The sequence below is a fragment of the Triturus cristatus genome, chromosome 8 (assembly GCF_964204655.1).
Source record: "Triturus cristatus chromosome 8, aTriCri1.1, whole genome shotgun sequence".
In the NCBI taxonomy this organism is placed as follows: Eukaryota; Metazoa; Chordata; class Amphibia; order Caudata; family Salamandridae; genus Triturus; species Triturus cristatus.
This window is the reverse complement of record NC_140591.1, coordinates 1,550,712,712-1,550,738,429: the sequence shown is the minus strand read 5'-3', so window position 1 is coordinate 1,550,738,429 and position 25,718 is coordinate 1,550,712,712. Positions and strand designations below refer to the sequence as shown.

At 41.6% G+C, this 25,718-nt stretch overlaps 1 protein-coding gene across 1 annotated transcript in view; it reads left to right on the top strand.

Moving 5' to 3' along the window:
* The window catches only part of LOC146806121 (protein sel-1 homolog 3-like), a 412,689-nt gene that overhangs the window by 256,078 nt on the left and 130,893 nt on the right, over positions 1–25,718 (top strand). Inside the window, exons 16-18 of the mRNA XM_085620586.1 lie at positions 4,075–4,248; positions 8,168–8,295; positions 11,067–11,150. Of these exons, the coding sequence (XP_085476712.1) occupies positions 4,075–4,248; positions 8,168–8,295; positions 11,067–11,150 (386 nt within the window). The remainder of the gene's footprint in view (positions 1–4,074; positions 4,249–8,167; positions 8,296–11,066; positions 11,151–25,718) is intronic.

The following is a 25,718-nucleotide window of genomic DNA, read 5'->3' as shown; positions in this document are numbered from 1 at the left end:
TATTGCTAGGAGGAAAACTGTCTTTAATGAAAGCAAATGAAGAAGGCAGCCATGCATTGGCTCAAATGGAATGCCTAACTGGAACGTGAGTACCTGACTCAGGTATCATTGGGGCATCACAAATGGTGTTGGAAGGACTACATGAGTCAGCCCATTTAGAAAATGCATCACATCACGTGATTTGAATAAGGATGGCTGATCAAGTAACCGTAGAAAGGTCAATTTGGCTGACAACCCCTTAACTATTGCCACAGCCAAGCCTTGCTGGGCTAAGGATAAGCAATAGAGTAGTATATCAAACGACTGGACTTGCAAAGGCTTGACATGTTGAGGAGAACACAAAACAATAAAAATTTTCCCAGAGTCCCGCATGGATAGCTTTAGTGAAGGGAGAGCCTGGCTGCCAAAATGACACTCACTATTTGAGATGGAGATCAAAGACAGTCAACTGTCACCGCTCAATCTCAAAGCATGGAGGTGGAAGTTGTGGACCCTGCCCTGCTGCTATGAAAGGAGGTTCTTCCAAAGGGGCATCTGGGTTGGAGGACAAATGCTCATGGCCAGACGTTCTGGGTACCACACTTTCCTCTCACATTCTGGAGCAACTACTATGGTTTGGGCTCTGTCGTTCCTTATTTTTTACAGAATCACGGGCAGGAGAGGTAGAGGCAGAAAGGTGTATAGGGTTCCTGAGCTCCGGGCGCAAGATGTCTCTAAGCAAGAACCTCTTCAGGACTCCAACGCACCAAAGCTTGAACAGTGCACTTTCTCTGCAGTGGCAAAACGATCAAGCCAGATTCACCCCATTGCTGGAAGATGTCCTGTGCCATCTCCAAATGCAACTGCCATTTGTGATCTGCTAGGCAACACCGGCTGAATACATCTGCCCTGGTGTTCAAATATCCTGCTAGGTACTGCACAACCAGGGAGATGACCTGACTTTTCAGCCAGCTCCAAAGATGCAAAGCCTCCTAGCAGAGGACCCGCAACCCTTATCTCCCCTGATGTTTGAAGTACCACATGGGAGGTGGTGTTGTCTGTAAGAACCTCCACCTGTTCCCCCTTGATTTACAGGAGGAAAGATATCAGAGCCATGTGAATCATCTGCAACTCCAACAGATTGATGTGGAGGAGGGTTTCCAAAATCCTCTGTTCTCTACCTCTCCCAGATGACCTCCCCAACCCAGAAACAATACATCCGTCATGGCCATTTGCTCTGGAGAATATAGGGAGAGGGTTCTGCCACCAGTCCAGCAGCCACCCCTGCAGATATTTTGCAATCTCCACCAACGCCTGGATAGAATTTGAAAGGTTCCCTAAGTGCTGAGCTCACTGAGACTTCAGATCCCACTGCACAGCCCGCATATGCCTCTTGGTATGGTCCATAAGCAAGATGAAGGAGGCCAAGACGCGTAATATTCGCTCTCACTGAGACCCAGGTCAAAGGTTGAAACTTCAGGATCATTGCCAGAATGTCCTGAACTCGTTGAGATGGAGGGAAGGCTCGGAATAGCATTGTGTCCAGGATTGCTCCAATGAAAGAGTCCAAGTGTGCCCCTGAAGGACCATTCTGGTAGTGAGTGCCCTATCCAAGTAGTCGGTAGTGTCCAGTCCCGAATAGATGATGTATTTCACTGAATCCTTGACCATAATGTATAATCTGGTGTAGGATGGTTCAAATGTCATCTGGGACTGCTCGTATGGTGTCAACCCCCATGTCCCAAAATGCTACAACAGGAGGCAACTTGCATTTATGTACCTGAGGGTGAGGCTGGCTGAGCAGAGTATGGGTTTGGCTAATACTTCTATGCATTTTTACCCTCTGGGGCTGATTACGATGAGGCTCACAAAGCCTTCGACCTGTGGTTGGATGCTTTACTGGCCTCATCATTGGTTTTAATTCCGACTGGCTGTTTAGAATACAGCCAGTCGGAATTGAAACTGGGCGGTCATTCCGGCTGGCCTCCGACTGGCTCTAAGAGCATGTCTTACAGTCGGAGACTGGCCCGTAATCTAAATGAAAGACGTTTCCGCCTTCGGATTAAGATGCACGGTTTCCGGCAGGGTTTCCATGCCGGCCTTTCCAACATGGAAACCCTGTCATAAAGCATGTTTGGGGGCCCCTAGCAGGGCTGCCTTCTGTTGTTATGGGCCGAGGGGGCGCGATAGGTACCCCCTTGTTGAGCCCTGCACCTTGTGGCAGGCACCTTGAGGTGCCTACCATGGGGTGCAGGGATGAACACAGACTCCCATTTCTCTATGGGAGCTAGTGTGACGGCCGGTTTATGGCCGTAACCCAAGATCCCATAGAGAAATGGGAGTATGCAACTTTACCATGCACGGTCACATTGTGATTAGGCAGTCGTGACTGCAGACCAGAGATCGGCCGATCCCGTTTCCGCGACGGTGTTGGGCAGACGCAGGTTCGTCCGACATCGAAATAAGCCCCTCTGTGTGGCTGGGTGATCAGAAACGTGTTAGCGTTGAGCCTCCTGATGGAGGCTTGGACTACCAAGCTCTCTGGTGTTGAATGCTAAAGGAGAAAAGCTGGGTCTCTTGGGGCAGGCCTATGCCTCCTGGCTATTTGCCTGTTGAGTGGTTGCCAAAATCCTGGTTTTGCCATGATGCCCAGCAGTGTGACTGTTAGGACTTCATGGAAAAGCAGGAGGGGTTCCTGTGAGGTCTGCCCTGGCTGAAAGACTAAAGTTAGGTAGTTTGTTTTGACCTCAATATTAGGTTGTTGTATGTCTAAAACCTCTCCTTCTCTTCTATACGTAGACCTACACCTGGGCATACATCTTCACCTATATGCAGTTCAGTAACTCTGGCCAGAGATGTACGTATAATGGTAGAAATACATGTCCCAAGCCCTAAATTAGCATATGTGGACACGTAAAATCCAAAATACAAGAGTGACTTCAAAGCCTGGCTGCAGTAGATTTGAGCATGTTTTCGCTATAGTAGTGCTGAATTAGATGTGGGCGTAACTTTGGTGAATTGCAACTGACTTATCTTTTTCAGGTGTGTTTTTATATTTTCGCATCCATCCCTATGACTCTCCTTAATTTTCTTTTTCCTCCCCACACTTTGTAGTATGCATTCTCCATCTTCTAGCCACTGCCCCTTGCCACTACGACATTAACACCAAAGATTCTATGCACTCTCGGCAGAGTACAACACACGTGAGAGACAGGACGGATGTAAATGTAGACATATGCCCATACCTATATGAATTGCATTTATGAATAAGTGAAGGAGTAGTTCAGGATTACTACTACATGTACGTGTAAATGCCATGGCCAACTGGACCGAAGATGAGCAAGATGTATTAAGTTAAACAATATCTTCTGACTCATTGATATTGATTACATGTCTGTACATAATGCAGAGTAGCCTGATTTTTTTAACATGTGAAAAACAAATCTACATCTTTCAATGTTAAAGTGTCTGGCATATTTAAGTAAATGGTTGAATCACATTGAAAAACAAATAAAACAGATAGTTGATATTAAATTGAATATATATGAAATCTTTGCATATTTCTTGTTATTTTTAATCTACCAATACATGTGATGTCTCTGTGTAACTTTCCTTTGACATACCCATTAGTAGAACTTTAGGCTCAGCATATACTGGTTTTAACTTGGCTAAAAGCTTATTTATTATGCACTTATTTACAATTTATTATTTTAACTTTTAATGTGTGTCACCTTGGACTTAGTTATTTGGAGTGGAATATCTTTTCTTATCTCTTGTTAGTTCCTTAATGAATCCTTTAAAAAAAAAAAAATTATAATCCTGATTTAGATTTGGGTGCTAGCGGCAAATCTGTTTTCTAGCAAAAGTGCTAAATACAGAAGGGAATCCATTGGCAGAATTGACTCCATCCATTATGCCTAAAATAAAGGGGATTCACAAAGGGTTTTCCATTACCCCCAGGGGTAAGTGCTCACATAGCTAGAATTAAAACAAAATTGGCTGTACATCTGAGATCAGTGCTTTTACTGTGTGGCCACTCTCAATAGCTTGAGTTTGCCAAATCCTTTTTCAACTCAATTGTGTTTCTTGTTCTAGAACTTCGTACCCGCCATTAACAGCTTGGGCTGGTATTACGAGCAGTTTGAGAAGGACGAGGCACGTGCAGCGGAATTCTGGCACAAGGCAGATGACTTGGGCGATAGGGAGGCTCCCTTCAATCTGGGTATCCTGTACTCTCAGGGACGCTACCCTGGGAAGCCCAAAGACGAAGTGAGTTAAGAAAAGCATACCCTTTCTTCTTGCGATAAACCAAGATGGGATGCAGGCTAGTGATTGAGCTGTTGACCTTAGAACTTGGAAAACCTGGGTTCTAATTGTGTGATGAGTTTCATGAGATTCTGAGCAACTCAATGTGTCGGTCTGTGCTTAAATTCTACAGGTGCTTAATGTGATGTGTTGACCCCAGCTGAAGAGTGTCCTTTACCGCTTCAGGTTCTACCCCAGCATGCTTCTGCTACAACAAAGCAATTCTATTTAAAAAGTTTACAGGATCATTGCAGACAGTTCAGCACTATTTTAAAAATATTACAAATGTGTATAATTATGAAGGATCTCTGTGGGTAAGGGTTCACAGGTATCAAAAACGCAAACAATAGCAACACCTGTGTATTAGCCGGCAAAAGTCAATGGTAAATTATGTATGCATCAGTCCATAAATACACATCTTCAGAGGACATTTAATGGGGATTGTGTTAGATTTTGTTAGATTAAATAGAGGTTATGTTAGGTTAATAACATTTATAATCTGCACTCAAGTGCAGATCCTTAAGATAAATATCCAGAGCACTTAGTACGTTTTTGGGGAACGCAGATTTGCAAGAATTTACAAAAGGTTTTTATTGAAGAGATAGACCTCAAATTCCCAGGCAGTAGGTTCCAATATTTGGGTGCTACAATCAAAGAACTACTGCTGCTAATCTGCGCTTTAATATACTTTGGAGCAGCTAGCAGATATTCAGAGAAAAAACTGTGTTCTGGAAAACATCAGAGGGTGACCCTGACTTTAGTTGAAGTCTCTGGAACTCCTGTGTTGTGAAAGGATCAAAGGACAAAAGACTGTTAGTAGACTGGTGCTCTGTGAGGCAGCATGAGGAAAGCTCCCTCTTCCAATGTCTTATCCTAAAAATTTTATTTTATTAGAAAAAGCTTTGAAAACTTTGCTTTCTTTGCGGAATGAATTACTTGTATAAGGCTCTCGAGTAATGATGTATATTCCTTCATTGTTTTTGCTTAATTCTAATCCAGATTTATCATCGTAGATTCTGCTGCCAGTGATGCTCAGATTTATGCACCTTTGTTTTAGCTTTTGACAATTGATCATTAAACCCAGCACCTGCTTTCTTGTGCTTATACATAAGCTTTTCCATAACATGAGGAGCAAAAAAGGTGGATTGTGTGATCACATTTGTGTAAGATTTATAGAGGTCTGCAGTGAACCCTTATAAAATAGAGCAGTATGTGACAGTAGAATCTCAAAGTCATCAATCACTGAGCTAGACCAAACATAGGCAGAAGCTAATGTTCTTTTGGTACCTGGAGTAGACGCTTATAGGGTACGAGAAAGCTAATAAGAAAAACATCAGTTCATCTCAGTGGCGTAGATTTGAGTGTGGTCAGTAGGAGCTCAATGCCCAAAGATGATTGAATCCTTTAAGATGAGTTGGATCAGTGGTTCATTGGGATAAAGACAAAGGAGTGAACAGCTCCAGGAATTTGCAGCAGTTGCTGCAGTCTGGACATCCCAACCAGTAATACATTCACCTATAATCATTAGTTGTGCTGTTGAAAACTAACCAAGTTAAAAGAGGTCAGCAGGAAGTACCCCTTAGACTTAAGGCAGATGGACATCTTAAGAAAAGAGAAAGTTCAAGTTGAGGGTGCATGTCAGTTAAGGGTTTCCCACTCCTATAATTGATGGTTACAAAAGTGAGAAGATTGGAAATGTGACTCTCACTAAAGCAGCTGCTCCTCTACCATATTTTTCATCAGTCCAATTTTGTTTATTGGTACAGCAACCTGAATGAACTTCCTCCAAAAGTCCTAGCACCACAGCTTCTGCAATTCATAATGATGTAAACTACACCTAGATTGTCTTTTACAGTGTAATCTATTCTCTGTTCCATGTTTCATGAATATAGCTTACCTTTCAGTTAAGTTACCTTCAAGTTATATTGTCATTGTCATGCAATGGGCCTGATTCACACTTTTGTGTAAATTTACTCTCTCTCAGATTCCCCTCCCCAATTACGAATCTCTGCAGTTGTAAAGTTACTGTTAAATATCAGTTTGTGAATACTGAAAAAGAATAAACTTACACAAAATTGTACGTTTGCCTTTGTGAAGATGGGGTAGTGCACGGGTGGTGGAAAATTGTGCATACATGTGCAAAGTATCTTCACAATATTAAATTAATATTGAATTAAATATATTTAATTAATTTTAATAGATTAAATTAAAATTATTTTTAAAGATGTATTTAAAAAGGTCCCAATGAAATGTAAATGTTTGTATGCATTACAAATTACAACATTTATGTATAATATTAATTCAAATTAATGTAATTACTTTTAGTTACAAAATTTAAGTTTTATTTACTAAAGTAGTTTATTAAACTATCATAAAATATTTAATTCGTAATTATAGATAGTGTTATAACTGGAAATGAAATGTATGTATATTTGTAAAAAGTCATAATAAATTAATTTATTTTAAGATTATTTGCTATGGGGTTCTCTTTTAAGTCCCTTCCTCTGTTATTTTCTACAAGAAGGTGAGTGGCCATATATGGTGCTGGATTTACTTCAGGTCTGAGTTGGATTATATATACTACTGTTTTGGGTCATTTTTGATTGTAGTAACTTTATGCTTGAAAATGTGGCTCCGCCCACTGTTTCGGGAGGTGGAGACAGGTAAGTCTACATGTTGCAGTAAATTCTAACTCGAAAATGGTGAGTAGCCAAAAGTACAACACTTACTACAAAGTGTAAGGGTACATTTAGAAGTGCAGATTAATTCATTTGTAAATTCATATTTGAATCAATCCCAAAAAAGGGTGCTGGCCTTGGTCTCCACATCTAGACCGGGCTGCTCCATCTTCAGGTCATTAGAAAGCTTGATTAGGCTCAAGTGCAGATTACCCCCTTGCTCTTGTAAATGTTCAGTCTATTTCCAATCACTGTTTCTCGTCCAACAAGCCTCTCAATCCATGTTCGGGTTTGTGCTTTCGGGCAACTGCCTGGCTCCTCCTCTACTTGCCCGCTCTCCCTTTTCCATGTGCTCACGAGCCGACAGTTTCTCGCAACCACCTCAGTCAGGCACTACTCTGGCGATCCGACTGCTCCTGGCTGTCAGGGACGGCTGCTCAGAGGAAGCTCTGCTTTGAAAAGCAGCTGGTCTGGCAGATGCTCTGTACAGCTCCTCTTGGGCTGATTACGTTCTGAATGGTGCAACCACGCACAGGCTGGGCTCAATCAAGAAATAAGGCCCTACACAGGCCTCATTTGCTAGTGGGCAACAACGTTGCAGATCACACTGCCATTTTAGGATGTGAAGCTGCTTTGGTTCTCACTACACCTTTGATGCAGACCCAGCAGCTCACGTTCTTATACACCATGAGCCTTTCATACCCATTGAATTCTGCAACACGTGCAACACAGGACATCCTTCCTCAATCAATATGCCTACCCTAAAGGCAACTCCTGCTTACTTCCCTCAGAAACCCACATCTATACTTTCGATTGAAAATGGAAATATAAATGTAATTTCTGATATTGACAAAGATGACCTATGTATACACATTCCTGGTATTTTACCTCTAGGACATTCAAATGTTGCAAATGTTATATCCTTTGATTTTCCAGTAATATTTCACATTACATTGTATCACTCCACTGACTTGATCATCCTGGATGACGCGTGTTCAGCATTGACTGAAATACTTATTCCGTTGCAGGCAGTATGTAATTACGTACTTCATTTTGGCTGAAATACCAAGCAAGTTGACCAAGCCCTAACTTCCTGGTCTTTGGCTATGGTTCAGTGTTGCTAGGCAAGAAGCACCCATTATTTCTTTGAGGTAAAAAGTGTACATTTCATCCTCTTAGAACTCACCTGCTTCTCTTATTTTCAGTTTGCCGCATACAGATATTTCTGGAAATCAGCGGCGCGGGGTCACATTGATGCAGCTGTCCACCTATCCATCTACTGGAGCCAAGGGATTCCGGGGTCTGTGCCCAGGGTGCCTGTGGATGCTGTTATGTAGGTATTCCCACTTTGAGATAAGGACAATGCGACCAAACACTGCACATCAATGGACACTGATCACAAGTTGATGTGAATGTTGGATACACATAGTATTCAAGTGACCTTTCACACCGGCACTGCATTATTGAGATAGATAGCTTTTGGTCACTTCTAGCCTCTCACTCACGCTTTAAACGCACTGAAAAGAAATTAATACACATTAACTGCAGGATTCGGAGCCAGCACACACTCATTGGGCAAGCCTTGGACCTTAAAAAACACAGGCAAATTTATGTTGCCAACAGTGAAGCATTTAAGCAAGCATAGTTTGCCAAAATTGAACAAATGTAGTTACTAATAAGTCAGCAATAACTTGACATTTTTGTGAAATTTCAGGTGCTTCTGAGTGGAATCCAAACATGGATGTCTTTGTTATTTTCAGAATGCTGTTGTGTGAAGAGAAATTTGTGTTGTCCGCAAGTTACCATTTAAGTGATTGACCAGTTAAATGTAATAACTGTCATAAAAATATCTTTGCCTTGTAAATCACCACCAGTTTGAGAGGGGGGTGGGCCATCCACCCTATTCAATTTCCCAAAATAGCCTACCTACTAATCAATACTAAACATAGCACAGGGAAAGAAATATGATGGATAAAATGGGTTGACCTAAAGTGTGCCCCCTACATGAATGCCCCCTGAAACACAAACATAACTGAAAATAAGCATCAGATGTGGTAAGGGTTCTAGGGTTTTAGGGCTGGGTGAAGTTTAGATGTAGAAAGTGATTTTCAGGGATGGGTGAACTTTAGGGATGGTAAGGGGTTTTAGGATTCAAAGATGGATGGAGTTTAAGGATTGGGAGGGGTTCTTAAAGTTCAGGGATAGGTGGAGTTTAGGTGTTAAAATTGCCTTTAGAGTTCAGGGTTGGATGATATTCAGAGATGTTAAGGCGGTTTTAAGGATCTGGCAAGGGTGTTGCTTGTGGTATGAGGGGGATTTAATGATCAGGTTTGTGATGGAGTATGGGAATGATGGTATTCGGTCATGGTGAGGGGTCACTGAATTAAAAGCATTAAAAGTAATTTTTTGACAATATAGAAGACATAAATCTGAAGTAATGTCCACTGAACTAAGCACTGAAATAAATACCTCTGACAAAAAAGTTTCTGAATGTAACCATCTCATTTATACCTTAAACAATAAGCATGCAAAAGCCAATACAAATAAATCTTTCAATCAATTGGTTTCTGTCAAATGGTAAATGCCATTCATCCAGCGAGGTTCCATTAAACAGTTTAGGTGAAATGATTTCTCAGTAATGGTACTCCATGAAATCATTTTTCTATTAAATCAAATACAACCGATAGCAATGAATGTCCATACAACAGCTGCTAATGTAGTCTGTTAAAGATTGCAGAGAAGCAGTGGCAAGCGTGCATAAAACAACAGGCTTCAGGTGTCTTAGAAAGCAAAGCTACAAATTAAACTGGTACCATTCAAAATGTGAAAGGTTTCAAAAGATACTATGCTGTTGCCAGAGTTGCCAGGCCCCCAATGGCAAAATATGTATTAAGGAATAGACGAATCCCCATCCCTCAACTGTGTCCAGGACTTTTTGTATTAAAACATTTTAATATAACACTCTTATTTTTTCAATCCATGTGAGAAAGGGTAACGAGATGTGAGTGTGAGTGAGAGCACAGTGCACAGAGTTTCTATGCGTAAACCAGTCTAACATAAGTCCAATTGAAAGACACTCCACGCCATGCATTACTTCTCCTTTCTTTATAGCAATCACTGCAAAGAAACAACATGTTTTGTGAACACTGAGAAACTGTTTTGTGTATTTTGAGGTTTTGGCAGCTAAATAAACACTGTTAAGCACTGATTGAAAAAGGTTTCAAAAACACTAAGATAACACCACTGAAATCACACAAAAATAAACACTGAAAATAAGATAGCCTAGAAATGTGTCATGGTGAGCTTGTCCTACAATAGGACAGTGCTCTTCAGCTCTCATTCCTAATTTAATGAAAGGTATAATCATGATATTTGGGATTAAGGCAAAGTACAACATTATAATCTAATGACCCCACTGTCCCATTATTGGTCTTTAAAATCTCATTTTTTTCATTAGCAATTTTACTTTGTAAAGAAAATCATTTTCGGGCCTGATTCACAAACTACACTTTGTAGTATGTTTTGTAGTGCTACAGTACAACTACAAGATGTGTTACTAAGTGTTTTTCATAAACTGCACTTTTGTGGTAACTTACACTTCAGTAGTAAGTCCCTACTACCATGATGGTCTATGGGAGTGTGTTGCAGAATCATGTGAAGTGCAGGATTTGCTACAAAAGTGCAAGTTACTATAAAATAAATTTAAGTTACTACAAAAGTGCCATTTGTGAATACCAAAGAGTAGTAAATTTACACAAAAATGTAAATTACCTTTGTGGATCAATTTGCATTAAACTGTCTGAAAGCTATGCAATGTAATGCTCTCCTAAATACATTTCAGAGACTAGAAGTGGGATTTAAAAAAATCATGTGGCAATTTACATGCAGCTTTTTAAAATATTTGTGAATAAATACTAACATCATTGGATATGTCGAGCAGCCTTTAAAATGACACTATTTTGGGACTGCCACTTCCAATATTAACTGAGCCTGCACCCCACCCACTAGGTAGGCAGCTGCCCAAGAACCATGCCTGATGTCTTAGGTCTTACTTGAACAGGAAACCCTTTTATATAACAACAACCTTCTCCATTATATTTTCAGATGGACCAAATGGGCATCAGAACAGAATGGGTATCTAGGAGCTATCCTTCGCAAGGCTTTGGATGGCTACCTGCACCAATCATGGTAAGTAGCACCTTACGACTTATCAAAGATGCCATCAGATTCCTGCCCTGTATGTTTTGTGTAGTACTCCCACTGTTTAGTAAAGATCTTTGTCCTAATAGTTAGTGCTTGTGAATGATTTGTAATTGACAGTGCTGGTTACCAGTGTCCTAATAGCAGTGCAGACCATCTCACTTTCCCAGACCATGGTCCTTAGACATGCTTAAGGGGTAAAAGAAAGGTTCCACATTGAGACCTTTCTGTCTCACTCAACACAGAAAGTCCATGGACACTCATGTACTACAGCCTTGAAAGTACCAAACACACTCTAGAATGATGGTGTACATAAGCCTGCAGACCTTTGTAAACACACTCATCTTTTCTGAACCAGTGAAAACACTGAAGTATTCACAGTAATGGTGGAAAATGAAGAAGTCAGTATGAAACCGGTCGACAAATGCACCACTATTTTTTATTGTACAGGCAAAGTGTGCTGCGCAGTTCCCATTTCTTAGCCTCATCTCAGCCTTCCCTTTAGCTATTTCTTTCTGCTGCTGTCACCATTACCTCTGCTCTTCTTCTGTTGGCCACCTCTTTCCCTCCCCATTTCTACTTATTTTCTTGTTCCTATTCTGTTCTGCCTCCCTTTGCTCTGGAACGTTTATATATCTGCTTCTCAAATAATTCATGCCAGCCTAAACTATATATGTATGTATGTATATAGTATTTCAGTAGTGCTCACCTAGCCAAAAGGCAGTGAGACGCTTTGCAGGATGATCAAAGACAAGCATAAAGTCAACGAGTAAGAGGAGGCGGAGTGGGGTTATGGACGATTATTGCATTCTTTCCGAAATTAGAGTAGCTTTGGGCGGTTCTGATGGATAGAGGGTTCTTGTTAGAGATCGTGGGTGCATAAATAGAAAAGGGCTGCTGTCTGTTTTTCTTTTTTTACACTTCTTAGTGTGCACTCTGATGGTGTCCTTGCTGCGGGTGTGCCGAGATCCACTAGAGATGGTGAGCTTGTCTGCAGGGGTGCTGGTCATGATGGCTTTTTAAATGATGCAGCTGGTTTTGAAGATGACCTTGAAGCTAACATTGGCAAAGCCAATCGGTCTCTATATTTTTATAGAAGCAATACCATTGCCATTTTTATGCCCTTCAGAAGCTCAAATCAGCACTTTTCCAATGCCGGCTGTAGTGCCCTGGGCCATTTACGAGATGCCCTCCAAGTTAGACACAAGGGATTTCTATAGCAGGCAATCATATTTCTGGAGGTCTTATAGGCATAACTTTTCACAAAACCGCAGCCTCAAGGTAGGAGCAAGACACACACATGTCAGAGGGTGAGAGAGGATTAGTTATGGTAGGTTGAGCATGGTAGTCAAGAATAGTAGGTATGGAGGGTTTAGCATGTATGTGTGGTAGGTTATGTATACTGTGGTAGGTCTAATGAGTAAAATACGGTATTCAAGTTATGGTAGGCATTTATGTATGGTAGTTAGATATATTGTAGTTAAGTAGGCACAGTAGTTTAGTAGGTCTGGTGTGTTAATTTGGTGGATAGGTATGTCATGTATGGGAGGGAGGTTAGGTGTGGTAGGTATGGAAGCTATGGTAGACTGGCTATGGTAGATGCAGTAGGTTAAGTATGGTAGATAGGTATTTTAGGTAGATGCAGTAGGAATGGTAGGCATGATAGGAAGGTAGGTATGCATGGTAGATGTTTTGAGTCCGATAGTTAAGTAGGTACATATGTTTGTTAGGAATGGTAGAGACATAGATAGGTTAGGTGTGTTCGCTTAGGTATTAGGTTAGGCATTATAGTTTATATAAGGTAGAAAGTAATAGAAGGTAAGGTTAGTTAGTTATGGAGAGGTTAAGTATGGTCAAAATAATAGGTTCGGTATTTATGTTATGTTTGGTAGCAATTTATTGTAGGTCAAGTAGTGGACGGATGGTATGAACATCTGTACAACAGTTAAGGTAAGTAGATATGATATGTTCCATATGGTCTGTAGGTATTTTGTAGGAAAGTAGCTCTGATAGGTAAGTAGATGTTCATAGGTTTGGCATGTATGGTAGTAAATATGTTAGCTTAAGTATGGGCAGTAGGCTAGTTGGCATAGATTATGTACGTAAGTAAAGGAGGCTTAGTATGGTAACTGGGTATTTTAGATAAAGTTCATTCAATATGAAAGTATGGAAGGTTTGGTAGTTGTGGTAGGTATGGAGTGCTAGGTATGGTATGTTAGGTATGGCATGTATGGCAGGTAAGTAGCTATAAGTAAGTAAGTAGGTGTTTTTTAGGCATGGAGAGAGGTGTAGATAGGTTAAGTATGGTAGGTAGGTTAGGCTAACTTTGGTAGGTAGGTATGGAAGGTATAGTAGGTTAGTTATACTTACGTAGTTTTTGTGTACTAGGAGTGTAAGTTAGCCATGTATGGAAGGTAGGTATGGTAGGCATGGTTGATAAGTAAGTATGCATGGTAATAAGGTGTGTATGGTAGGTGCTCATAATGGGTATGGTAGATTGGTATGGTATTTTAGGTATGGTAGTTTAGTTATGAGTAGAAGGCTAGGTAAGATAGATTAGATGTGGTACATATGCATGGTATGATAGGTAAAGTAAGTTACTTATAGTAGGGATGGTAGATAGGTAGATATGTATGGTAGTTATGATAGATATAGTATTCTAGGTATAGCAGTTAGGCATGATAAGTAAGCAAATATGGTAACTAAGTAGTACATGGGTTTGATAGGTATGACATGTTAGGTATGTGAAGTTCCGTATGGTAGGTTCACTGACACAATATTGTGATAAAAAATAACAATGACCAAACTATTGTGTCAAATTTTGTGCTACATATAATGGTAAGAACAAAAAAAGCGGAAATAATATGATTGACACTAATATCATCCACAAATAGACACAAATATTGATTTTTAATATAAATAGAGTTTAAAGCAGTAAACGTTACATATTTTAACATATACATTTAAATACATTGAATATAACGTAAATTAAATATAGTTCACTAATATTTAATACTATATATAAATATATACTTATATAAACACACAAACATATATGAATTATGTTAGAAATTGGGTTTCTGGTTGGCAGTGTATGCATCCTGTCTAAGCAGGAGCCACAATCCTAGTCAGGGTTAGTCACTGTACAACCTGAATTATCCTATGCTCACCCTTGGGTAGCTTGGCACAGAGCTTTCAGGCTTGCCTTAAGAGGCAATGAGTAAAGTATTTGTGCAAAACTTAAACAGTAAAACTATAAAACAGTGAAGAGACTTGTGGAAATATGGATTTTTATGGTCAGTTATGTCCCCTATCTTGGACCCCAACGGTTTCATGTATAAATCACAAGTACATGTATGTTCCCTCCAGTTCCAGTTATGAAGACGCAAACACATGTGCGTCCACCGCCAACATGTCCTCTTTCAGATCCGCCATGAATGGGTCGGATATTCCATTCCTAAGTATGAAAGGCCACCGGCTTTATATGGTTCATTTATCCCATTTTACAGTCCAGGCGAGTAGGCCCTGATTCTGCCATTAAGCCTTTCCCTGCCTTCTGCCTCTGAAAGCTCCAGTCTGAGCTCGCATCTGTATCCATGAACTTTGTCCTACTCCCTGCGCGGCTAACGGTGCCTGACTCCAGCCTGTTGCCTGCCAAAAACTGTATTTCACCTTCGAGATTATCTGCTCCGCTCCCTATCCAATGCATTCCTGTCTAGTAGTTTAAGTAAACATTCTTCCAGCTACCGAGCAAAGGGCCCGGCTTCTCTGTCTTTATGCAAGTAATTCATAGCCCTGTTACTATGGAAGATTTCTGCCCTCGCATCTAGTGTAGACACTTAGACGCTTGTACACGCACTCACAGTCAGTATAGAATAGATTTTATTCGAGAGACCTTTCCTTTTGGATAACATAGTTCTTTAAACATAGGATGTTAGATATGATTTGGGATTAGGTTGACTTGACCCCCCAGACTTCTGTCTCCACATGTAGAGCTAAATGTCAAGTCCCCTTCACCCCCTAGTTGCACGTCAATCACACGTCATGCTGCTGCGCGCGCATTTCTGCCGAGTATTTCTGCTGACATTGCGAAATTCTTTCATGGAACCACCCTATTGTGACATCATACCTGATGACGTTCTTTAGTTACGCCCAGTTACACCCACTTTAGTTACGCATGTATGTTTTATCTTTGTTATCAATTGTTACGCCTCCTGCATCTGTTTCACTGTAATGCCTATTGTATAAAAATGATTACTTGTCAATAAAGTATGTTCCTTCACTTCCTGAACCTTCGTGGTGATGGAATATGGAGTCCATCAATTCGAATTGATTTTGGAATAAAGCCCGTTCCGAACCTCTAATACCACGGATTCTGCCTCTTATTTTACTGAGCTATTATTATAGATTTTCCGCATCAAATTAAGTACCGGTAATTAAATTATTTACCACATATATGGCGCCCGAATAGGGACACTTTCTCATCTCACGCGCCGGAGGTGCGTTGCAGGCCCGGTCTCCTGTCACAGCTGGACGGACAACAACGCGTACCCACAGGATTTCCTGTATCTCCCTCCTGCCGAGCGGGGGTAACTGAGGCTGCGATCAACACCCAGACGAGGCGGTGAGAAGTGCGAAGTATCCCGACCAGAGCCTAGCTGAGAGAGCAAGATCCGAGGTATACAGAGGCCCACCAGTTTCCGAAGTTTCCGAAGTTTCGAGTCGAGTCCAGTCCGGTTCAAGTCCAGTTCAGTTCAGTTCCGAGGACTTCCGTTCCGAGCTACCCGGTGAGTACCATTGTCGGGGAGGCGTTCTGACGTGCACATAGTTTGTGCCGGTCAAGACGGGTTTGGGTACACAAATCCGGTCTGCACTGTTTCAGCAGTGTATCTGTACTGTTCAGCAGTATATCAAGTATGTCTAGTATATAATTCAGAATTACCTAGTTAGTGCCGAGTATTATGCTTAGTGACTAGTTCCCTAAATGGCCATCATTGTTTGTTCATTCAATGTTAAATGTTAAAATGTTTTAAATACGTTCTGCATATTGTGGTGTGAATGACTGTTCATTATTGTGTCTTGTTGTATTAAACGTGTTCAAAATTAGGTATCAGATCAGTTCTCAATATGCCGCTCTTTTCGAAATTAAGACAGATCAAAACTAGAAAAGGGGTACTCGAAGAAGCTGTTCCCATTCCTCCTAGGGACACTCCAGGGTACTTCATGTATCATAAACATGGCCTAGACGCCATATTATTTCTTGATTTATGGGTAGACTACACCAAGGAATTACCAGAAAGTCAGAGGTGGCCCGCAGCTGGGACCTGGGATGCAGATTGCATCATGAAAGTAGAGGAAGAATTATGGAAAAAGAAAGCTAGACAGTCACAGAAAGATGCCATTGAATTATGGCGTAAAGAATCATATAGACGTACAGAAAAAGCGCTCAGACAGGAAGAGAAAAGTAAGGAGAATTCAAATAAAGTTCGAGAAAATCTATTAATTGAAGAAGGTACTCGAGAAAAATCAGAACAAATAGACAGACAAAGAAATGCCCTTATGAATGGTATGTATCCTCTTCTGGCCGAAGGATTACCTAAGGCTACTCCGGAGATACCAAAAGACTTGCCACCCCCATTGTTTCCGATAAAAGTACATCCCAAAGGGCATCCCAGAACCGCAGAAGATGTTTTACTTTCCTCTTATTTAGACGACGCAGCTCCCGAGTATGCTAATACTGCGCTACATAGACCGCCTGCCGAGGGGGTTCAACGCCAAGACCCTCCTCCGTCTGTACCTCCGCAACAGCAAACTCCGACACAAGTTCCGGCAAGCACATCTGTTTCTACATCTGTATCCACACCTATGGTTGCTATATCACGTTCAACAAATCCTTTCACACCCAGCACCCCAGGTGGTGCTACCGGAGGTACATCAAACATTTTTTCCACGCCACCCAGAGTAAATAAACTTTCCTTTCAAGAATTAGCCCACCAACGTACGCCCAAACTAGTAACTCCCGACATGCTTAAGGAACTCCTAATAGATTGTAGATATGACCCTGTGCCCGGAAAAGGGGACGAAATGCTGCTGGCATCATTACGTATCCGACGAGCTGCAATATATTTAGGGAGGCTACCAGGAATGACTACACATTTAGAAAAGATATATCACTTTGTCCAGTCAGGACGAGATTCTGAAAGTATTAATAGAGCCTTGGAGTACCAGAAAGTGGAGATACAGGGGGAACTGTTACGTTTCCTCATAAATTGTGTGATCAGAAATCAAGACCGACCAGGGGTAAATCCGGAAGAAATGCAAATTCTTACCACATGGAGTCGGAATATATCAGAGGGGAGACATGATAAACGATCATGTATAGTAGCTATGTGCCGCAAGATCCGCAAAGAAGTAGAACGAATACACGAAGAAAGATTAGCAGTAGACGAGCCTGAACAAACCGAGGAGGAGGAAGAATTAGAACTGCCCACAGGACAGTTAGAAACGATGGCCTATGTAGGTAGAAGAAGATCTTGCAATAATACTAGATGCTTTACTGATCCGATACGTCCGATACGTCCAGATAATAGCAGAAATTTCCAAACTCCTATAATAAATATAAGGTCCCCCGAACATTCGTTCCAAGCCGCTGACAAATTACTCCGAGAACGAAGGGGTTATCATATACTCGATTCTATGGACGAACAAGAATTAGCCAGGTCAGCCGTTCACTGGGTTGACAGTCCCGGAAAATATAGTGATGATACACTAGTGCACACGTTTTTGAACCTCGCCCCAGATGAACAGCGTTTAGCTGGTATCTATATGGTTCAACAACTCCTTATATTATATAAAAACCAACACTCCGATCCTGGTCCATTACCTGATATATTGACTGAATTACTGACGAATAAATGGAGAGGTTCAGGTACTGAGTTAATTAGAGAAATACTAGAATCCAGAAAGCAGTACATTCTTTTTGTATACCCCGAACATGTCTCACTGCCCATAAAAGAAAGAACGACGTATTATATGGACAGACAGAATCCTTTACGCGAAGTGCACCCGATAAAAGGTGAGGACAACGAGTTTAAACGTGTGTTTGTATACACACCCATATCTAAAATAGAACTATTAGAAATGAAGAAAGTGGTACCCAGTCATGACAAAGACCCAGCATGTTTCCACCGTGAAATTAAAGATATGTTGCTCATGGGAGAGTATACCTATCCTGACATTATGACAATATTGAAGGTATTAATGCCTGCGGGCATTTACGAAAAACTCAAGGAAAAGGATTGGGAGGTGGGAGACCAGAAGATAGATTGGACAGCATTAGAAAACGAAGAAAAAGCTCGAGGTCCAGGTTCAGGGCTTGGGGAAAAGACCAAAACACTACCAGGTTTACTAGTACAGGTACTGCCACGTTTATTAACTACGAAAAAGGAAGACTGGGGTGCAATCTCAGCCTGTAAACAAAAACCAGATGAAGACACTAGTGATTTCTATTCCCGATTTGAAAAATGTTTTGGTATAAATAGTGGAATAAAAGCAAGTAGCGAGTCGTATCCACATCTGTTTGTGACAAAATTAGTTGAAAATTCCTTGCCCCAAGTTAAGAATAGAGTATTGAAATTCGAGAGTACCTGGCAAGGTAACACTCCGTCACAAATGTTACAAATGCTACAGTACCATCACAATAGAATTAGAGAGGAACAAGAACATGAACAAAGACGCATGAAGGACACGAAAATGAAAATGCTAGTTTCCCAGACAGTTCCAGCTGACGGTCATAAAAAGGGTATGACACAGTCGAGTGTCTCAGCAGGTCCTGTAAAAGGGACATGCAACTATTGTAAACAGCCAGGTCATTATGTACACGATTGTCCAGTTTTAAAACATAATATCGCCATAGGTAATACAAAAGAAAGACCACGGCCACTTAGACAGGATCAGAACCAACAAGGAGCTCCGCAGCATGCACAGTCCATGCCAGCTCCGCAACAGTCTATGTCAGCTCCACCACCGCAGCCTATTGCTGCCACACAAACAACGACACAACAGATGTATCAGACCGCACAGTATGACTATCCTGATTATCAACGATACTCATGAAACAGCCTAGAGAGGGAAGTTGGCTTACCCCTTATCGAGGTCCCTGTAGATCAAGAAGGACCTTATGTACACAGTGAACTATTAGGCCAAGATAGAAAATTTTTACTTGATACAGGGGCAAGCCGAACAACAATAAAACGTAGTGAAGTTCCAGGGGCACCCCTCTCAGGCTCACAGAATATTTCCCTTGGCTTTTCAGGAAAACCTATCATTAACGAAGTATCACAGCCTCTTCCACTTACGATTGGTCCCTTGACACGAACTACAGATTTATTACTTACTAAATCATGTCCAGAAAACTTGTTAGGTATAAAAACATTGAAAGCTCTAGGAGCTATAATATGTTGTTCTCCGGAAGGAGTAAGATTGTTTTTACGTGATTTCAAAGGGCACTATGTGTCCCGAGACATGGATCACCGACTGCAGACTTTACCCACACATTTATGGGCACAAGGCCCTACAGATGTTGGTTGCATGAACATTACACCATATCGAGTCACACTAAAGGCAGGAGTGGTACTACCACGAATGCGACAATACAAGTTACCCCCAGATGCTGTAGTGGCTTTACTGCAAATAATTGACGAGCTTATTACCCAAGGAGTGGTTGTGGAAACCGACTCCAATGTATGTAATTCACCGATAATTCCGATTCTTAAACGAACTGATCCGAAAGCCCCGCCAGTATATCGATTGGTTATTGATCTGCGCGAATTAAATAAATGTATTGTACCACAATACCCCGTAGTCCCAGACATTTCTTCATTATTGATAGCCATTGATTCCGAAGCAACATTCTTTACTGTAATTGATCTCAAGAATGCCTTTTTCAGCGTCCCAATAGATCCGGAAAGCCAATACTTGTTCGGATTTAGTTTAAATGGACGAAGCTTTAAATTCACACGCGCACCTCAAGGATTCACAGAAAGCCCCAGCATCTATAGCCAAGCACTGAAACGAGAACTTGACAGTATCCACATGCCAGTCAACACTGCCCTGCTTCAATATGTCGATGATCTGCTGATCACCGCTAGAAGCGAACCTGAATGTGAAAAAGCCTCACTGACGGTTTTACAATTTTTGGCCGAAAAGGGGCACAAGGTGTCCCCTTCTAAGCTGCAATTCTGTGTCCAGCGAGTTGTTTACCTTGGGCACTCGCTGTCCAAGGAGGGAAGGCAGCTTACATCAGATCGCATCCAGTTAATTGCTAACATGCCAATACCCAAGACACAAAAGGAGGTGCGGGCCTTCATAGGCCTCACTTCATATTGTAGGCAGTGGATCCCTCAGTATGCATTTCTAGCAAAACCACTCATTCAGTTGACAACACAGGAGGCAGCCACATCGACTGTCCTCCCTTGGACTCAGGAACATACACAAGCTTTTGAAAGCCTAAAGAAAGCTTTATGCCAAGCACCTGTTTTAGCAACACCATGTTACAATAAACAGTTTACACTCTTTGTTACAGAACGCGAAGGTACTGCCTTGTCAGTACTCACACAGGAACAAGCAGGATCACACAAACCATGTGCTTATTTTTCTAGTACATTAGATCCCGTAGCTCAGGCTCTGCCTGCGTGCCTGAAATCAGTGGCAGCGACAGCTTTAGCAATCCGACAAAGCGATGCCATAGTGTTAGGACACCAATTGATGGTACAAGTACCACATGCAGTAGAGGTTCTCTTGAACCGCACACAAACACAACACTTGACTATAGCAAGACTCACTGGTTACGAATTAACATTGTTTCAGCCACACATAGAAATCAGACGTTGTAGTACATTGAATCCTGCCACACTGTTACCAGTAAACGGAACAGACCCACTAGCACATGATTGCATTGAAGTTATCACTATCACGACGAAACCTAGACAAGACTTGACAGACGTCCCATTGTCAGACTCAGACCTGACGTTGTATGTAGATGGTTCATGTATGAGAACAAGTACAGGAGAGCTAGTGGCCGCGTACGCAGTCACAACAGACACTGAAGTCATTGAAACAAATTGCATAAATACCTTGTCAGCTCAAGCAGCAGAGCTCATCGCTCTGACACAAGCCTGTATTCAAGCCACAAATAAAAAAGTCAACATATACACTGATTCACGTTATGCATTCGGAGTTGTACATGACTTCGGCGTGCTGTGGCGAGAGAGAGGTTATTTAACTTCTCACGGTGCCCACATTCAGCACGGACCCCTCATTCATGCCTTATTAGATGCAATACATCTACCCACTGCAATATCAATTATGAAATGTAAAGCTCATACGAAAGTTACTGATATCATTTCCCAAGGCAATGATCTAGCTGACAGAACAGCTAAACAGACTGCTCAAACTCACACATCTGACATGACAAAGACAATAGTCCCGACACCAACACATTGCATGATGGTTAAGGATCCCGCTCTTGACGTAATTGACATACAGACACATGCTACACCAGAGGAAATAAAGAAATGGACTGAATTAGGAGGGATCCAAACGGATCAAGGATGGATGACGAAGGAAAAATCTGTGTGGTTCCTTCCTGATTCAATGGTCCAAATTATCATTAATACTGTACATAGTCCAGCGCACCTAGGAGAAAAAGCTATGCTAGACAGCATTCAACACATTTGGTTCAACAAACATTTACGAGCAGCAGCTAAACAAAAAGTTCGTACCTGTATGATCTGTTGTCAGTTTAACCCAGGTAAAAGCATTCCCATAGAACAAGGTGGATTTCAGCCTCCTGATCACCCTTTTGAAGTCCTCCAGATGGATTATATCCAGATGGAACGATGTCGAGGATTCAAATATGTTCTCGTAGTTGTCTGTGCTCTTTCCCGTTGGACAGAGGCATACCCGGTTTCAGATTACACTGCCCCGACTACTGCCAAACAGTTGGTTCGAGAATTCTTCCCACGGTACGGTTTACCACGTGTTGTCTACTCAGATAACGGCCAGCCGTTCTCATCCGAACTAATGAAACACGTTTCACTTTTGTTAGGCTATCAGTGGAGATTTCACTGTGTCCGACACCCCGAGGCAGCAGGTCTCGTGGAACGACATAATCAAACTCTGAAAATTAGATTGGCCAAAATATGTAGAGAGAAAGGTGTCGACTGGGTAGTAGCCTTACCAGTTGCACTCTTTTACATGAGAATGGTAGCACACTCTCGAACAGGGCTATCCCCTTATGAGGTGATCTTCGGTAGACCACCAAATATGTGGGGGACGCCTATACCACGCAAAATAACTGATGTTGACTGTAATATGCTGACAGATTACTTGGCTTCCTTGATGTCTGCACTACAATCTTGTCGTTCACAGGTAGCTGCAGCCTTTCCCGACAATACCGAGGTGAAACCCCATGACGTAATTCCCGGGGACCTGGTGTTAGTGAGGAACTTTGACCGGAAGTCTCAGCTGGATCCTAGGTGGAAATCGCCCCAACTCGTACTGTTAACCACGAGGACAGCCGTGAAGATCGAAGGTCGCAAAGGCTGGATACATTCAAGTCATATCAAGAAATTTCATGGACTACCGTCCGATGTAAACGACACACCTCGCGTGTCTTCACCGATTGACTCAAAGCTTCCTTTGGTTGAACTGAATGACAAGGAACAATATAAACTAAAACTACGGTCTAACAAGTCAGACAATTTGATTGTTTAAGTCCTCTCCAAGGTGAATCGGTCGAATTTGTCTCTGACATGTATCCCTTAGACCTGAATAGAGAAAGAAACCGAAGGATGCAGTTGAAACAACATGCGTACTGTAAATCACTGCGTAGTCATTGCACAGTGACGTTATTAATTTTGTTTTTCTTAAGTCTTTTAATAATCGCTGCAAGTATATTGTTGCACATATATTATCCTATTTCTAAACATATTTACAATGTTACTGCTGAACATTCTTTTAGTGAATTACCCCCGCATGAGTTGTCCTATAGATTTGCGCTGCGCAATAACACTTTTATTAGTATGTTACATCATTCCCATCAGGCTAGCAATGCTACAAATTGTTGGATATGTGGCCGACTCCCTCCCTATCAGAACTATAAGGGAATTCTGCCTCTCTTTCCATATCCGTTCACACACAATGGCTCCTGTGGAGCATGGTTTAGTTTAATAAATTCCCTCGATTCAAACTCAGTAACTTATCAAGACAACTGGGTATGGGGAAACCTGAACTTAGTTTTACTCAAAGTCTGTTACCCTAACAAGGAGGGACTTCCCAAAAGAACAGGAACTGATCTAGAAAATGAGGTATATGGATTAGGGAATTTCACGCTTAATCTCATGATCCTGAATGTTGAATCCGAAGCTGCACCAATTTTGCCCACTATGTCAGTATTTCCAGTTAAAGGTGAATTATGTGTAAGAAAGAATGGTTCCATACATATGGGCCATAGTAGATGCACCACTGTAATAGAATTCAGTGATCAAGGCAAGTCTACATTTAGAGCTTCTCGCCATTCCTACTTCATATGTGGTCAGACTGCATATATACGTTTGCCTCTAGATTGGGATGGTACCTGCTACATCGGATTCCTTTTGCCACCTGTTTTCCTAGCTCCTCCTGATTATCATAGAAATACTCATTTAGTACACAATAGAGAAGGGAGAGATCTCCCAATCGTCGATTACACTGAGACAGCATGGGAAAAATACACAGATTTCAATAAAGGTCTCTTTCCCTATATAGGTACAGTTACCAATAGTAAGCTGATACGTAGATTAACGAGAACCCTTGAAGCAGTAGTGAACGAAACTATTTCCGCCTTAGGCAATTTAACAGAAGAGCAGTCTGCCATGCGGATTGTTGTGCTTCAAAATCGTCTTGTCCTTGACGTCATCCTGGCCGATAGGGGCGGAGCTTGTAGGGTCATCGGATCAAGTTGTTGCATTTTCATACCAGAAAATTCGCCATCTGTATATAAAGCCATAACTCGCCTTCATAAGATCGTAAGCCAGATACACCAGAATCCAGGCACCTGGACTTGGTCCGGTTGGTTTTGGAGTGTATTATCAACCTTTGGATGGAGGGTCCTATCCTTTCTAGGTATTGGCTTTCTCATACTATTCAGTTGCTGCTTATGCCTACAATGTGGACCAGCGATTTGTGGTCTGTGTGCCACATCGTGTATTCCACCACCAAGATTTCATTCATCCCGGAAGAAGAAAGAAGAACAAATGATGCTATATGAACAGATCAATGGATTGATGAAGATTGATATCTCTTAAGGGCAAGTAGGGGACAAGGAGGGAATGTGGAAATATGGATTTTTATGGTCAGTTATGTCCCCTATCTTGGACCCCAACGGTTTCATGTATAAATCACAAGTACATGTATGTTCCCTCCAGTTCCAGTTATGAAGACGCAAACACATGTGCGTCCACCGCCAACATGTCCTCTTTCAGATCCGCCATGAATGGGTCGGATATTCCATTCCTAAGTATGAAAGGCCACCGGCTTTATATGGTTCATTTATCCCATTTTACAGTCCAGGCGAGTAGGCCCTGATTCTGCCATTAAGCCTTTCCCTGCCTTCTGCCTCTGAAATCTCCAGTCTGAGCTCGCATCTGTATCCATGAACTTTGTCCTACTCCCTGCGCGGCTAACGGTGCCTGACTCCAGCCTGTTGCCTGCCAAAAACTGTATTTCACCTTCGAGATTATCTGCTCCGCTCCCTATCCAATGCATTCCTGTCTAGTAGTTTAAGTAAACATTCTTCCAGGTACCGAGCAAAGGGCCCGGCTTCTCTGTCTTTATGCAAGTAATTCATAGCCCTGTTACTATGGAAGATTTCTGCCCTCGCATCTAGTGTAGACACTTAGACGCTTGTACACGCACTCACAGTCAGTATAGAATAGATTTTATTCGAGAGACCTTTCCTTTTGGATAACATAGTTCTTTAAACATAGGATGTTAGATATGATTTGGGATTAGGTTGACTTGACCCCCCAGACTTCTGTCTCCACATGTAGAGCTAAATGTCAAGTCCCCTTCACCCCCTAGTTGCACGTCAATCACACGTCATGCTGCTGCGCGCGCATTTCTGCCGAGTATTTCTGCTGACATTGCGAAATTCTTTCATGGAACCACCCTATTGTGACATCATACCTGATGACGTTCTTTAGTTACGCCCAGTTACACCCACTTTAGTTACGCATGTATGTTTTATCTTTGTTATCAATTGTTACGCCTCCTGCATCTGTTTCACTGTAATGCCTATTGTATAAAAATGATTACTTGTCAATAAAGTATGTTCCTTCACTTCCTGAACCTTCGTGGTGATGGAATATGGAGTCCATCAATTCGAATTGATTTTGGAATAAAGCCCGTTCCGAACCTCTAATACCACGGATTCTGCCTCTTATTTTACTGAGCTATTATTATAGATTTTCCGCATCAAATTAAGTACCGGTAATTAAATTATTTACCACAGACTCC